The sequence below is a fragment of the Mastigoproctus giganteus genome, chromosome 6, assembly GCF_048544385.1.
Source record: "Mastigoproctus giganteus isolate SK-2022 chromosome 6, ASM4854438v1, whole genome shotgun sequence".
Lineage (NCBI taxonomy): Eukaryota > Metazoa > Arthropoda > Arachnida > Uropygi > Thelyphonidae > Mastigoproctus > Mastigoproctus giganteus.
In genome coordinates this window covers 138,140,309-138,158,111 of record NC_143580.1, presented here as the reverse complement: position 1 = coordinate 138,158,111, position 17,803 = coordinate 138,140,309, and the positions used below count along the sequence as shown (strand labels likewise).

Here is a 17,803-nt window from a genome sequence, read left to right as displayed (position 1 = left end):
TCTTGGCACGAGAAAACACTGGAAATGAAATCTCATTGAGTTAGGCGTAAAGTATACGGTGAGAAGCTTAGCAGATATTCACCAACCACCACATTTTCCGATTGGTTTGGAGTTGCATTTCCTCGTATGGTCTGGATTCGGATTGTGGAGTTTTTGTTTTAATTTCTATTTTCGCTAAAATTCATTTTTATTATTTAAGATGAATTTTAAATAAGGATATTGGTAGGATAGGGAAAACGGTGGATTTAGAAACGAATATTCTGGTTTTCTTGGGAGCATCCTATTTTCTAAGGAAAGCTAGCGTAATAGCATTAAAATGTTCTAGTTTTAATTCTCTCTTTCTGATCTCATCATCTATTTTCTCGTTTTAAGTATGCTACAAGACACAAATTTCAATTTGTTGTAACATTCAGTTTTTTTAATGCCATCTATGTTTTGCTTCGGTTTTCTTCGCAGCCATCGTTCGTCTTGCCATTAATTTTAATTACTTTAATACATTTTTATTTTAGGTAAGATGTCAAAATTTTATTTCTGATTCTTTCTGATCCTTACATTAATTGCATCGTCTTCAAAGGTTTCTTCATTAAATTGTATACAGACTTAATCGTTGAATACCATAGCTCTGCCCCGTCCATTCTTCCTTACTACATCAAATGTCAGAATGAATAGAAGTGTACTTAATATACACTCTTCTCCGAACTATTACACTATTCATATCAAGCTCAGTGGACTCTATATTACTTGTTCTAGTAGTAGAATTTTAGGCGCATCAGCAACTTAGGCCATATTGCGCAGTATAATGTCCGTAAATTGACTGCACGAAAAATCAAGCTACCCCAGCCTGAGACCAACTCATCCACGTTGTGAAAAAGACCCATAAAAATTGCTAGGGTCATTGACGGGATTCTAACTCAGTTTTTTTCCACCCGGTGTGGAAACGACAACGATTATACCAACTGTCTGCTACCAACGAAGGCTCTATAATACTTGTCCTAATAGAAAGTAACAGACCCAAAGTAACAACAAGAAGGTACAATTCATTATCAAGTAATTATTGATTACGTGCCTTCAATACAATCATTGTATACCAGTATCACCTTTTTCCATACTCGTGGTAGCCATAAAATTGTTTACAGAGCGGTATTTATCGATATCTGGAAGATACTAGTCTGTAACACATGAGATATAATATCGGTTTTCAAAACGGAAGCCATGGAGGAAATTCGTTCATTCGCCATTCTGCCGATGGAACTTTCTAGACGCCAATTAAGCAGCAGGTGTAAAGACTCATGCCAGAGGAACACGATGGATGCTCCAGCGTTATCCAGTTCTATCGGCTCAGAAGTTGAGTAGGTGTCACCCCATGGATTCATGCATTATCATGAAAGATGATGGACAAAGTGTTATCAAAATAGTTTCCGATTTTGATTTTGTTACTGAAGCTGCAAATGGTTGTTCAAAGAACAGGGAGTAGAAGCAGTAGTCCTCTATGCTGTCCCGCTCGGAACACCATGACGATGAACGATTCTTTAAGTCAGGGGAACTCGTGATGGAGTCTGAGACTTCGATCTGTTCATCAAGATGAAAGATCGTCTTCAGGAGCGGCGTTTTGAAAACATGCAGACCATGTTAATGCTCAAATTCGGTTTATCATAAATATCGATAAAAACCCTCTGCAAGTGAAATTTCCTTTTTATTACTGGTATGGGAAACGATCATATGTAGTGACTATATTGAAGCGTAATCGGTAACGGCTTGATAATATACTGCTTCTGTCAGGAACTAACTACCATTACTCTTCTTCAATCCTGATTATTTCTGTATCTAATATATGTGACATATATGCTCTGAGTGGCATTCTTTAGAGCTAGCTATTACATGCTTAACTCAGTATTTTCCATGTCTGTCTCTGATTCGATCTAAAGCTCGTTCCATATCACTAAAACACGTATTTCCCTGTCATACTTAGTTGTCTTCTTACAAATCTAACTGCATATATAATTTCCAGACACTTCTGCTTCTTTTAAACCCACGGCAGATTTCCTGCAATTGGCCCTCATCTCTTCCTCTCAAAAATTCGGCAATAAATGTTGCCTAGAAAATTTAGTAGAGTGGTGACATTCCCCAATGATCTTCCATTCTCGATTGTCTTCTTTCTTATAAAATGGAATTTTAAAAGATGTTCCCCCCGTGTCGAAGTTTTCTTATCTCGGAAATGCATTTTCGGAATTCGTTCATATAAAAATAATCTAATTCTTCCAGTTTCAGCAGACAAGCTTTGTGTGTTGTCTGCATTTAGATACGTTTCTGTAATAGAAAGGGATCGAAAGAGGGTGAAAAAAATTAACCACTGAGGGAAGTAAATTCTTGTTTTGCGCCAAATCTGGAAATACAAATGCATTAATAGCAGTATAGTGAGAGTTTTCCGAGGTTGTTTAGAATTTGCATAGTGATGGGTAAGAAAACGAAACATCAATATATTCGCCTGTGAATTAGCTATATTCTGTGTCCGTTTGCCCACTTTGCATCATCAAAGAGAGAGGGCAAAAAAATGCAACCAAGTCTGAGACTGGCTAATTGGGCCATGGTGTAAAAACCTATCAAAGTCCTTTCCAGACTAATAAGGTATATTTCTCAACTTCGGCCATTAAATAAAATCAAAAACAGCAATGACATCCACTGACCGGCACCGAGGACACTAATAAGCATACGCTACACCAAGCAGAAATCGAAGATTAATCGGGTGAAGAATTTTTCGCAATGCATTGATTTCTCATATGCAACGCTCTTACCATGAGTTTCCTTGGTATTCCGATGCAAATAAAAGCCGCAGCACAAACAGAGGTATTATTGTCTTAATTCTAATACGGCTACCAAGTATTACTATAACAAAATATAAATATCCAAAAATTTAATACCTTAGGGCCTAACTTGAGGATATGCGAATCCTAAACAATTTTTTTTTTTTTTTGGAACCCCTGGAACACGAACACTCATGCTCGTAATTACACTACTGGATATCACGGATTTTCGTTGTGTCCGTTGCCATTTACAGGCCCCTCAAAGTACGGACCCTAGGCATATGCCTAAGAAAGGCCCCGGTTAAGATATATAATTATGAAATCAAAAGAGTATAAGGGGCTTTTGCCTTAAAGAAAGGTTGAATAATATCCGGTATGTATTAAGCACCAAGGCAGATAAGGAGATGTGGCATCGGTATATTGTGTTTACCTGCATATATTCTGCGGTCAGTTTTGTTTTATGGAAAACAAAGAAACCCCACCCCGGATCGAACCACGAAAAAGGTTCTTCAAATATTAACGCCCACTACTATTAATTGTTCGGCGGCTCCAACAGAGACGAGGGGGGGGGGAGGCGGTGACTGACATTTTCTTTTGGTATGGCCGCAAAAGGACACAAGGAGCGATTCGAGATTATCGCTAGGAAACCGGAATTTGGAATTTCGCTAATGCACGTGAGAGTAAATGGGGCCAGTGAAACTGAAGTAGCAATCAACGTCTCTGTATCATAGAAGTTCCATGTGTTATAAGGCTGGTTTGCGAATTTCACACATCCCATCGACATTGGGAACCCTACACATCGAGTCTAACTTAGCTGCACTGATTAGATTGGTGCTTTTCAGTAGCGACCGTTGTCGCTATTGAAAAGCACCCCAATCGTAAACTGTACTCTAACATTGCATTCGATGTTTGTGGAATGATAAAACAGAGAAAAAAGTGCCCCTTTTCCCAAAGCAAAATAATCCGTACAGTGCATAAAAAAACCTCAAGAAATTTGCATCTATATTCCCACTGCCTTTATTCCTAATGTGATACAGGTATAAAATAAATACAAGTATTATTTAATCAAATAATCGATATTATTTTATTAAATTTTCTTCATTTATTTATCAGAAGTTGGAGTCCAATTAACTCAGCCTAGTCCTTGGAATTACAGAAACTTACTTCTTATGCAATAATTAGATCTCTTTATTTTTATTTATATTAAACGCTTGTATCTTTTTTTATTCTATCTGGATGTTGAAAAGATGATTGCATGCTTCGGTTTCTAATGACTAGTGTAGCGCGTTATCATCAAGAGTGGATAATAAAGTGGCTAAGTGATTCTCTGTTTGTTTTTGCGTCAAAGCAATCAAGGATTGGAGGCATCAGTGTAATGTCTCTGTAAATTTCACCTATTATATCATCGACTTGCGTGCTTTTAAGGGTAAAACACGATCTTCCTGGAGATAAAACCGTGCAACCCTTGCCAGATACCTAGTAATCGTCCATTTGTGAAAAAAATATTCAAATTCCTCTCCTTTGAGCTGACATTTTCGCATAGTAATTATAAAACATAATACATGTTTTTATAATTAGCCTAATCTGACACCATGGTGTATCAGTAAAGTTTTAAATTCGTTTATGCTGGTTAATATAATAAATTCAATTCCTGAGGATATGCTTTCTAATGTTATACGATCATTAACTCGTATCATTCACTTTTGCACAGATGATACATTGACTACCTTGGTTATAATGCGCAGAATCTGCATGGACCCACATCATCTACTTCTGATATCCATATCAGACACGAAATTATAAATTCTGCCCATCCAGCGATTTGATTTTCTCCCATGTGCTCAATAACAATCATAGACCATATTGTGTTCGCGAATCGATCTGTATGTTGTGCGATCCGAAAAACATGAAAGAACTCACGCAGAAGAACCCTAATTTCCACCTCAGATTATTTAACTGCAACTTGAATTGACGAGTTCTTTAAGAATCCTTCTAGTCTTCAACATAATCAACCCAGAACTTTGAAATCGAGCGAGTGGCGAACACAAAATAATGTCACGGAGGATATAGTGAGGAATTGTAGGTGGAGATTGTGGATAATGAAATAAAATGAACATTTAAACTATGATTACAAGTTAAATTATTAAGTAACCTTAGCTAATATATTCATAATGTCGCATTCTTTTTTAAAAAAGAAATGATATTGTGATAACATACCGGTAGCCAGACGATATGAATAGTTATACTAGTGACAGATTAGAGCAGCACTGAACCTCTCCCGTCCACTCTAACACGTGGCTTTCACTCATACCTTGGTCATTAGATCTAAATGTTTATTAAAATTGAAGTTGAATAGTTGACTTTAAAAAAACAGCCCATCGGAAAACTTCCAGAAAAAGAAGTGAATGGCTGTGTGACAGGAAATGCAGGAAGGTTTGTGAGAAGTTGTTGAGACTAAGGCGCATTTTGGGCTAGAGCCTGTTGTTGATTAATTGATTGCTCAAGTTTTGGATGGTCGAAGAAATTTAAAGAGGTTTTAAGGGACGATAATACCTACTTAGAAGACATAACCAGGAGCAAAAGATTCTATTCTGAATCCACCAAGATGCTCATGTCGATCACAGCATTATAAATAAAAAGTTAATTACTAAAAGTTTAACTAAACTGGTAGCCGTCTGTTTAGTTAAAATGAATGCCAATAAACCATCTTTTTGTTTACTAAAGAATAACAGCAGATACCTAAACTTAGCGATTCCCTCCCCCATTGATACTTTGGTAATTGGAAAAACCAGATACTACAACCCCTTAACTAAAATATTTTTACTGCACACCCTCACAAAAAAATAATAACACTTCCCTTTCCTTTTATCTGTAGTCAACCTGTAAACCGGATTTAATTAATTCACCTTAGTATGCATCTACCTAATGCATGGTTGCACGTCCATTTGTCTCAATATAATCACGTTACCATTTCTGGCGAAACAAAATAAAACGCCAACACTAATTGCTAAGAAGTCTGTTTGTAAAGGTCACTCACTCTTTACTTCACGTGGTTCTTAAAGATATCTATTAAAGAATAAAAACAAATCTTACCTCAGGTATGATTTTCTAAGTCTGTAAACACATGACACGGTTGTCCAATCAGCCAAACGACTTCAGAAGTCCCAATGAAAATTTTCTACCACTAACATTCAACAAGAAACGAAAATTGTTTTCTGTTTCACAATTCATAAATTATAATATTACTAAAGGACTACATGGATTAAACGAACGCACAACAGTATCACAAATACATAACGTCTAGACGCCATTGCTACACGCTGACCACAAATGCAAAAATTAGAACAAATGTTCGGAGACGCCCTCTCTCGTATATTCGCATTAACTTCCCAACAATTTGCAAATATTAAACGCACTATCACATTAAAATCTGAAAATTCGAACATTTAATTTTGAAAAACAGAAATCTAATTTCAATTTTTAACAAAAGTAAAATTACTTTTTCAAATGCAAAGTGGAAGCATCTACTAGATTCACGCAAGGCGTTATTGAATAAGAGTACATTTGTACTTTTTTTTTTCCTCCTTTCCTTTTTAGCCAAAATCTAAATGCGCAATCCTCATTTGAGTATTAATTGTTGTTCAATGTCAATTCTTCGCTTTAGAATACCTGCTTACCAACATTTTTATTTCAAATTTCAGTTGTTGCGTCACAGTAACATCGACAAACGACTGAATAAACATAAGCAAACAAGTTCCTATTAAAGATTTCAACTGCTCGAAATTTAGTAGAAAACATTCATTTTTGGAAACTTTTTTAATTGTTAAATAAAAAGGACAATTGTTAAACTTTGTTTAACAATTACCCTTTTTATTTTAAAAAGGGTAATTAATAATTGTTTAATTGTTAAATAAAAAGGGCAATTGTTAAACTTTGTTTAACAATTACCCTTTTTATTTAACAATTAAACATTTATTTAATAATCCTTTTTTAACAATTGCAATTGTTAGACTTTGTTTAATAATTGCCCCTCTTGTCTGGTGATAACAGCCGGCAGAAGTACTAACACGCTCAACCTACTGCTGTTATTGGCAAGTTGGCTTCATTAATTCAGGAAAGCTTAAGTGAGTTTAAAATCAATGTAAAATGTTTCGTCTTGCTTTTGAGTTAGTTTAACACTGCGCTGCACAGTATTGTTTTTAAGAATTAAAAAAAAAAAAACTTACACAAACGAAGAATCGTATCGGAATTCACTTCGACCCACTCCCCATTCTTGTCTAATTTTCAACGTGTGATTTAGAATGGGGGTTAAGCGCGGGTTGTCGGATGTCACAAACACGCGTGTGTCTGATAACCGAAAATATTTATCTAAACAGATCGAATGAAAATTATCCAGTAATTAACGCTCGAGTCAACAAGGCCACTTAACTGCTATTAACCTAGCTTACCGCATACGTTATTTATTAATAAACGCATTTTGAATTAAGAGGAACTCATTAAATAAGACGCTTCTGCTGCTTCGCAACTGTTAATCAATTTCTTTTACATCAACAACTCTCCAGAAAAAGACAGCAACTCATTTTTCGTAAACCTGAATGGTGTGCAAAGTGCAGGTAATGGAATGAGCCGAAATGCTTCGGTGAGACGGGGGGGGGATCTTATCAGAAACACCTGCACATGGTGTAAATGTAACCTTAATCATGTAGTTACAGAAGTGCCCATCAAGGATAACGGTTTCGTTGAATTAACATGATTAGAATTCCTCAACCAGCTAGTCTGGAGGAAATTACATAACCATGGACTGTTTAATATTAATTAAAAGAGAGAGTATAGCTGAACAGCGGGTGTTCATATAAGTAATAGATATACATTATTGTAAGTGATTGCCAAAGCGTTTTTCTTACGTGGTGTTGAACAAAGTTTGCGAATGAGAGCACTGACCTCATTATGGAGTCACATTCCCCAAGAGTTGCCTTCGCACTACTTTAAATAAAATGTACTGCTCCAGTGGAGAAGTATATCGTTGATATATTTAAAAAGTTTGCCACTGCTCAGACTCGAGTTTCGACTCTGTTTGGATTCTCTAAAGTCTTCCTTTTGCCACTTGCTCACCGATGAGACACTGCCTTTCGCCAATCTCGTAATACGTACACAAACTAGATAAGGGTTCTGGCAAAGTAACTCTAACCGTTACTAGATGCGAAATTTATTTTAGTCTCAAACGGATGGAACAATGATTATAGCAATCGCACTTTCACGCCATAGGGAACTGGTTGGTTTCGATTCAGATCTAGCTCGGTACGTTCTTCAGTTAAAGGATATTTCTCATCTCCAGGCTGGAGTAACTTTTTGCACACCACAATTGAGTAAGCTAGCGAGGAGTGTGAATTTTTGTTCTCTCTCTCTCTCTCTCTCCCATCCCCTCCCCCTAAAAGAAACTGAGTTTCTAACCCAAAAAACGAAGCGAGTGAGAAAATACATAATTTATAAACACCTTCATGAGAGATACAGTAAATCTTGCAGTAAATATAGAGTCAAAATTTATCCCGATTATGCATTTACGTCGTCATCCACCTGTACACTTTCAAACTCCTAGTTCTCTCTCTTCCGTCGCTACTACAGTGATGTTCATAGTATAAACAAATATCGCAATAATGGGAGTTTTAATCAGCCAAGAAACACTTCAGATATTCGTAGTAATGGGTGAAAATGCACTTAAAACAAATCTGGTGTCACACGAACATATTTTTGATGTGAAAACAACTATAGCGGCACCTAACAATGGAATATAACGGAAATGACTCAATGACGTCACATCTTAAATGACGCTAACTCAATCACTAACGTTGATTCGGTAGAGTAAGTAGCGGGCGTGAGCATAAAACGTCACAATCATACTAAGGAAGTATGATGACGTCACAATTATATTTCCTTATGATTGTAGCGTCATACTATTCTACAAATGGATTTTGCTAACCTCTTCCAAGCCTGATACGATGCTTTCGCATAAAACATATCAGAATTTGGGATCTACAGTAGCTAATACCCTGACAAAGTGGTTACTGTGTTTGCTCCAAATCTTTCCTTTATATTATTTTAATTTTTGGAATGCGTGTCGATGTATGCTTTTCAGGTATTAGAAACTCCACTGCCATTAAAAAAATAAGAAGAAGAATAACCCATACCATTATGAATTTAATTATTCAATAACAGCAATTTAAATAAAGAGGATCTGTTCTGACGCAGAGTAAATCAATGAGACATTCAGAAAATTTTCATATGACAATTTCATATTTCATATGACACATAACTCTAGCTGAACAAGTTTGGACTTATTCAGTTAGAGATTCTCCTATTTTAAAGAATTCGAATTTATCCATATGGTTAAACTCATTAACACTTTCGTTTATAATATTCTCTACTTAAAAGAATTATAACAGTATTACGGAATAAAAGATATAAAAAATGTAATAACATTAAAAAAAGGGAATGTTCGTACATTTCAAAGTCATTAAATTTCGAATGAATTTAGTCCATCCTCTGATATCAATCCAATCAGGATCAACTCCAGATACCATCTATATTCAGCTATCGAGCAACTCCATGAATATCTTCGTTTAAAATCTCCATCAGATAGATATTCCGAACTGATTCCACGCTGATTTTCATGACCATAACCAACAAATACATCTTGGAATATTTATAATTTGACTATCATAATGAAGTTGAAACCAGTTCGTACTCAGAGAGCATTTCCACAAGTCTATCCTAACCAAATTTAGGTAACTTGAGTAAACTCAACAAATCCTCCCCCCCTCCCCCCCCAACCACACCGAACGCTCGATACTGACCTCTTCGCCGAACAAGCCAACTCGAACATCTTCGAATCATAGCCTCTTCTTTGCCACCCTGTTAATGACAACTCTGACAAATCATAGACTATTCATGACAATTTTTATTCCTCTTCTTTCGTGTTGCATTGCAAAATTTCGCACGTGCAAATGATTCAAAGCATTATGGTAAAATTTTGAGTGCAACTATCACATTTTCTAAACTCCATCTCAATAAAAAGAAATAAAACCAAACTTCAAGCGCATCTTTAAAAGTTCTATTGTACGCATGAAGAATATGACAGCGTAATGTAATAGTAACTGAAAACTTTGCTTGTTCTACAACCACTTACCAGCGGGTAAATCATTAATCCCTTTCTTAATAATTATCAAAACTTCTTACAAAGTCCTAATTTCCATCTCTCTCTCCCCTGTGACCCAAATGCTTCAAAGATCCTCCATCGAGTTTATTATTGAAGGCGAGATGTGAAAATTACAAGCCTTATCTAAGGCAGTTAATCCCGTTTTGAAGCGCTCTTCTGTAGTGCAAAAGAGGTCAAAATGGCGTAATACGTGGTAAGTACGCTTTCGTGTCAGAAATTTAAAAAGGGGGAAGTGAAAGGCAGCTGTTATCGACGTAATTGGCGAGTGTTGCATAATAAAAGTTGCAAAAAAAAATCTTATAACGGAACATGCTCGAAAACAGGGATATTCGAAGTAAAGTTTGAGCTTGTCAAAGACGTGCTCCCATTGTTCTTTCGGCAAGTAATAATAAAATGGAACTTACTTCCTCCTTGTTGATTAAAAAAAAAATCTTAACGTTTTCTTTAATAAATATATTTTTAGATAAACACATTGATCCCAGAATAACAAATTAAACCACGTATGTGCACGTTATATATAGAGAGAGTGGTTATAATTAAAGTGCATATATTTGGAAAACAAATTATGAATCGCCTAGGGAAATTTAGAATCGACAGTGTCTAGATCGAAAACAAAAAGTATTACAAAAAAACAGTTGCAAAAATTGTCATTAGAATGTACTGTTCCAATCAATATACAAAGTACATTTTGTGAATTAACTAATGACACACACACACACATCTCTTAATAGGTCTCAAGCAAAAGATAACGTGGTAATTTTAGCAAATGAAAGTTCCTACTTTGTTGGTAAAGTTCTTTTACCAACAAAGTTAGATCTTTCTTCTAACATTAACGCCTTGGCTATGCTTTGGGAGTACTATTGTTTAAAATACTAAGGAGAGGACCCCTTTCCCCAAGAGTGGATTAGCTAAAATTAAACACCGTCAAACTGAAATTGTTGACAAAATTGCTGCTGCTATGGCCGATGGTGCACATGAAATGCACTCTCGTACGTTAATGCCGGGCTGTTGCCCACCGAGAAGTAGGTAAATATCACTCTGGAGGATAGACAATCCTCCAGATTATCTGTTTCTAAAACTAAAACTGCTTCTTTGGCCACATTTTACGATGGCCACATCTTTTCCGGCATTTTTCCAATGCTCAAACCTTAATCATCCCTATGACTTCTGGTTATGAAGTATCTCGAGTACGAGGTTCATCAAGGCAATATTCACTATCTGGCTGAAGCAAAGCAAGATATGTTGCCAACATTCCACGTGACATGCTTTGGGCTAAGCTGAGTGTGCTGTACTTCCAAAACATTAGCAATATTACAAACGGGTATCGCATCACGCAATACATGAGGAACCTATTGTATGCATGGTATGTAGAATCTTCATGTCGTTCTGTAATTTGAACAAATAAATTATGTTATTTGTCGCATGCAACGTGAAATTTACCATAGTGTCACTTTTTGGAACTTTTTTATGCCTATGGTCTCTGCATGGTCTCCGTACTTTCTGTTCAAATTTTAATTTTTCTAAATATCTCCATTAAGCGTAATTGATGTGCAATCTAATCTCTCATTGAATCTTCAAAAGCTTTCAATTACTTTATTTTTCAAACTGGATCTTTCTTCAGTCCTCTCGGCTCTAAGAGCATCTATAACCTTTTGTCCACGGAAATGGGCTGGGTCAGATTCCCATCTGACGGGAAGAACTTTTGGGTGTTTTTCTGTTTTTTTTTTTTTCCACCGTAGCGAGTGTGTATGAGTGTTTGTGTTAAGCGACCAAAATACTAAAGCTATGACGTATCAGTATACTGTTTCTGTAAACTGCTTGTATTCTACACTTGATTTGCCCGTTTAATTGGACGAAAAACTCGAGCTTCCAGGATGAAAAAACACGCATCTCTCTCCTGCGACAGACTAACTCAATCACGTTGTAAATAAACCCTATAAAAATTCCTCCATTCAATTGACGAGTGTCGAGCCTAGGTCTTTTTCGCCGTATATGAGGTTTTCGTTTGGTTTGGTTTTGGTTTTTATGGCACCAGATATGAGTAGGATGGTGACTATATTCACTGTGGTATCCGAAATGATAACGTTGGTCCAGAGTCCTTGTTAACTTTAGTGTTGATGAATCCAACTGCCAGCAACATTTTTTTTTTTTTCAGTTGTACTGATACAGCCAGTGAGATGGCATAGTATTTATGCTAATTACTGTCTTAACCACTCATATGAACCATTGATCATTTTGTCAAGAACAGCCTTCAAAATGAATTTTTAATAGCGCATTGTTGAGCCTGTACAGCTATCCAACTTTCTCCTTAGACAGTAAAAACTCAATCAACACAAAGTCAATCATCAAAGTAAGATTAAAAAGTTACGAAACATCTGAATAATGGAAATGTTGTCCTAGCTTCATTCGTAAAAATGGCTTATCCAAAAACCTGAAACAAGGTGTGCAATAGGGCTGGACAACATAAATCTTTTTTCCTGTCACAATCTTCAATTTAAGAGACAAGAGCTGCTCACCACTGGGTTTACTTCGGCGGTTGCAATAGTTCGTATCGAGGCCAGTTTTGGTTTAAAAAAAGCACCATGACATTGGTAGCTAAATACACATGCAATATAAAAGAGAGTCCCATGTCTCGAAAAGGCGGGATTGCTTGCTACTCCTTTGGAAAGGACTGGAATCGAGTCCCATCAATGAAACGTGGAAATGATTTAAGTTATAAAAGAAAGGTAAACTTAGCCAGTCTCGGATGAGGGGGTTAGGGTACCAAATAAAAACTTTGACCCCCTCATCTGAGATCCAAAATTTCTTCCCAAATAGGAATGCTGACCCCATTTTTGGCCCTTAAAGAGACACAGATATCATTCAGTAAGATGAACGAAATCAAGTAAGTCACCCTGATTAACAAAAAGAGAAAATATTAACCTACCTTTGTGTGCGAGAATGTTTACTTCGGTGTCTAAAATGTGTGTTCGAATAATTGTATTGTAAATTCTGTGAATCTGTATATTTGTAAAATTAGCATGTAGGAAATGCAGTTTAACTTAGAAAATGGGGATGGCGTTATTTTATCCATTGAACGTGACTTTCCTGCATCCAACTCCATCATCTCACAAAATGTTGTACAATATCAGAAAATGCTAGTACAGAAGTTTTATTGCCCGTTCCAATAAGCGTATTATTTAAAAAACAGAGTACTGTATACCATCAAAGTAGCTAAAATTTGAAATCGAATTAACAATAATAAATCCATGATTTGAAGACTGGGAAGAAAATTTGTACGCCATTTTTCGGGATATGGGTACGTGACCGAAATTGCAAAAGCTGTTTACAGAAAACAACACAATCGACTGCCTCCAACGTTCACACACTAATGAACCCTCTCGGATATGAAGCTTTTAAGAACATATGTACAAAGTTCCATCGCAATCGAGAGAAATATTTACTGCAGGCAGAAAGATATCTGGAGTAACTATAGCTCATTACCCTATTACATTAATAAAATACAGGATTTTTATCTAAAAGAAATAGAAACTTTTATAAATCGCAGAGAAGAATTATTTTTTAACTTTCCGAGAGTTCATTCGTTACTTTTTGTGTTTTAAGACTACAGTATATCATAAGATGCGCAGTATGATAATCAGCTTCAAAAAACGAACTCTTGGGTGGCATTAAAGAGCGTAGGGGGATCTGTTTTCAGAACCAAATGTCGAAATAAACATGAAGAATGACCTCTTTACTTACTGTTTTCCTATCACGTCTTCGACATAGGGATTTGACACACTATGATATTAGAAATCAATTGAACCTTCTAAAGTTCCAGTGTTTCCTTTTAAATTAAGTTTCCGTACGTCACAGATGTCATGAGCAGGCCCTTTAATTAAATCTTGCGCGTGCAGTTTCTGACACGCTCTTCGAAATTTTCGATGTTTAAGAAATACCCGCTCCGTTGATTACCTTGGAAATGTCGCCAAAAGACTTCCAACTCTTTTATGACTTTAAGACATTAAAGCGATCTTTTATCTTAAGGACTTCGGAAAACCATTACCAAAGCCATTTCTGTTTATTACTGACGGTAGTACGTTAAAACAAACTATAAAACAATTTACAGACTTTTTTTTTTTCTCTCGGTATTTTTTTATACTTTGTATTTATTTTTCTTTTTGTAATATTCAGAAAATTAATATCTTCTGATTTGGAAGTAGACCACGATTTCTTGCTCTTGAAGATATTCTAAAAAAGTAATTAGTAGAAACTGATTTCTCGAAAAGAAAACTTTAATGAATGCTACCAATATAAAATATATTACCGGTAATAAAATTAATAGTATTACTAGAGTTAGTAAATTATAAAATTAAATTCAAGTTTTCAACTAAATTAACTAAATTTTGCCATGTGGTAAAAGACTGCCGGACACTGAAAAGGATTGTAGCCCAAAAAAATAAAACTACTGCCTCAAAATTAACCGCAGAACTTAATGTGCGTCTGGGCAATTCACTTTTCTAGACACCATGGGCATATTTATGGAGTCCGGCGAGAACTTTCTAAAGTTAAAATTTATAGCAGAGCTGTTATTGCCAAGTCACTCGTTACTGATGGCAATGTTACAGACAAGATGGAATGGTGTAAGGAGCACAAAAACTGGACACCTGATTATTGGAAATGTCATATTTTCAGTAGAATAATCATTGACACTTTTTTCAACGTTGGACAGAATTCACGTTTGGCGAATGGCAAAGGAACCGTATCATCCTGACATATGGCAAACGTGGAGGATCAACAATGGTTTGGGCAGCAATATCTTGATATTCTTTAGATCCTAAAATCATCGTGAAAGGGCGAATTACCGCCACTGATTACCTTGGTATTCTGAGGGGCCAAGTTCATCCTATGATGCAAACATTGTTTCTAACAATGTTTGCACCATATGGCACAATAATGCCATATTTCAAGATGATAATGCTCTGAGAGGCATCAGTAAAATGAATGAGGACGAAATTTTCAAGATTATAAATGATGCTAGAACTAGGGGACATAAATTCAAGTTACGGGGTGAAATGTTTAGATTGGACTGCAGGAAGTTTTATTTTAGCCAGCGAGTTATAAATTACTGGAATAAATTGCCTACATGGGTGGTAGAGGCTGACAGTTTGGAGAAATTCATAGGTCATCTGGATAGTATCTTCGGGTGAGGGAAGCGCATAGGATGATAGGTTTAATTTCCTTTTCTTTTATTAATTATTATTATTTATTTATTATTTTATTTTTTTTATCATTTTTTGTTTTATTTGGGTTTTTTTTTTTTTTTTTTTTGTTTTCACGAGATGGCTGAGATAATGGGTCTCAAGAGAGAGCTACATGTTTTTTTCTACCGGTGGTAACAAAGCCAACAGAAGAATACATGCATTTACGAAAATCCAATACACAGAAATTAAAAAATACGATATACCGAAATCTCCTCATAGCCTTACATGCCTTGGCGTTTAACACACACCATCATCACCATACTTCCACCGTGTGGAAAAATAATTAGGTTTGAGTCCCGTCTAACCGAAAATAATTTTATGGGCATTTTTAGGCATGGAGGATGAGTAAGTCAGTCGGCCTGTGATGTGGGATATCCACCTGCTTTCCTCCTGAAACACTGGTTTTTCATCGAGAACATCAAATCGACCATAGAATTGAGCAACTTAGAGATAAAATACACTCACTCTTTTTGGCCTGACCTTAGCTTCTTCGGCGCATATTCTAAATATTTCGACGAACATAAATTTTAAACACACATTATAAAAGCTGTATCTCGTGTTATTTTTACTTATAAAACATCTATGATCAAGAACACTTTGTTTTGCTTATCTAAGCCATGAAGAATACAAACTAAATACTGTACTTGAACTTAATACGGTTAAACAGTGGGGTATGGCGTTCAGGCTGATGAAATTACGAATAAAAAACACAGCTCATCTTGATCTACCACACAAAAAACACAGCTCATCTTGATCTACCATACAAAAAACACAGCTCATCTTGATCTACCACACAAAAAACACAGCTCATCTTGATCTACCATACAAAAAACACAGCTCATGATGATCATTGTGAGGGCACAAGGGCAATTTGGCCAGACTCAAAATTACCAAGTACGTGATCTAAAAATTCTAATAGAAGTGGAAGAATAGGAATCACACCCGAGGAAACGAGAATCTCGATAGCTTATCATAACATGCACGAAATTATAATAAATAGTAGTCTTAAATTTTTTTCTTTATGCCGCATAATTTGCTTTAATTGTATTGCATTTTCCAGTCTCTTAATCTGACAATTTGCACTTCAGCAAATCTGAAAGTTGACTTTTCAAATTCAGCTATTAAAATTTTTCCAACCTACTTTTCCCTTTAACTAAACAACCTTTTTTCATTTCTGTATTTTGCATAAATCCATCTTCAGCTCCTGCACCTATCAAATCGAGACAACCTTTTCTGATTGGTATTTTAATACCAAGCTTTGATGATACCACTGTTTAAATTTTCCGTTTTCATTGACGTAAACAGCGATGACAATGAGCAATAATTACCAATTTTTCTGTCTTAGGTACAAGTGATTAGTTAAAGTGCAACGAAATGACTGAACTACAACTAAATTAAATTTTATCCTTCAATCGATTTTATTTTGTGACTGCTGGATGTTGGTCATCCCGAAATATCTCTGAAACTGTGGATCGTATTACACGAAAATCTAAACTGTCAAAAAGGTTACAGTAGATCTCTCTTACCCATTCTTTTCCCAGCATAACCAACGTAGGTCTAGCCATGGTAGAGTCGTTGTTCTTTTTCTCAACAGATAGGACATAATTATGGAGAATATGATACGCGTGTAGCAGCATAGGCTTCTTTAAAAAGCGATTCTTTTTTCATTTATGTTTCCTTTTTAATCGAAGCCTGGCGTAAATATTATAAAGGATCTCCCTAGCTTGACTACTGATAGTCAGGCTAGGGAGATTTGTCACATTTAAGCAGATCGTGCTTGTTTTTCGATGCCTTTACTAACGGCTTCCTCGAAATAAAGGTTATATTGGAAGAATGCGCCAAGTACCCTGCTCTTTTCGAGCAAATAGTACACCCACTGCTTTTGACAGTGGCCAAACTAAAAATTCTGTTCCCCTCTCACCAGACAGCCGAATGACTTCATTATAGTTATCGGGTTTTGAGCATAGGCGACTAAGACCATGTTGCTCCGTCTATATTGTCTATAAATTGCTTGTGTTCTCAGGTCGATTTTCTGCTTGCTGGACGAAAAACCCAAGTTTCCAGGAGAAAAAACCATGCTACCCTAGCGTGAGACCGACTAACTCAGCCACGTCGTGAAAAAGACCCATAAAAATTTCTCCCGTTATCGACAGAATTCGAACTCAGGTCTTTTCCACCCGGTGTGGGGGAGTACGGCGATCCCACCAACTGTGCTACCCACGATGGTGAACGACTCCACGCGATTTTTAACAAACATACAAAATCAGCCATTGGGGCCCCCTGAATTCTCGGGCTCATCCGCGATGGAAGACTAACGGTATGGTAGTATTGCCACTGACTTTTGATTAACTACCATTAGCATTAGTATTATGGTATATGCTTTGCTTTTTAAGAACTACAATCCTACTTGACAAGAAATTAATCATAGGTATGACCGACTGATATCTAAATTGCGCATATCTGAAAAGCCCAGACTTATATGGTGTCTGATTTAGTACTACACGAATTTGTTAACTATTAACCAAAGTAAAATAATATTAATAATA

The 17,803-nt window shown here is 36.1% G+C and overlaps 1 protein-coding gene across 1 annotated transcript in view; it reads right to left on the bottom strand.

The window, feature by feature from the left end:
* The window catches only part of UGP (UDP-glucose pyrophosphorylase), a 443,603-nt gene that overhangs the window by 215,090 nt on the left and 210,710 nt on the right, over positions 1–17,803 (bottom strand). The window contains exon 15 of the mRNA XM_090376515.1: positions 5,895–5,979. Coding sequence (XP_090232641.1) covers positions 5,896–5,979 — 84 coding nt within the window. The 3' untranslated portion in view covers position 5,895. The remainder of the gene's footprint in view (positions 1–5,894; positions 5,980–17,803) is intronic.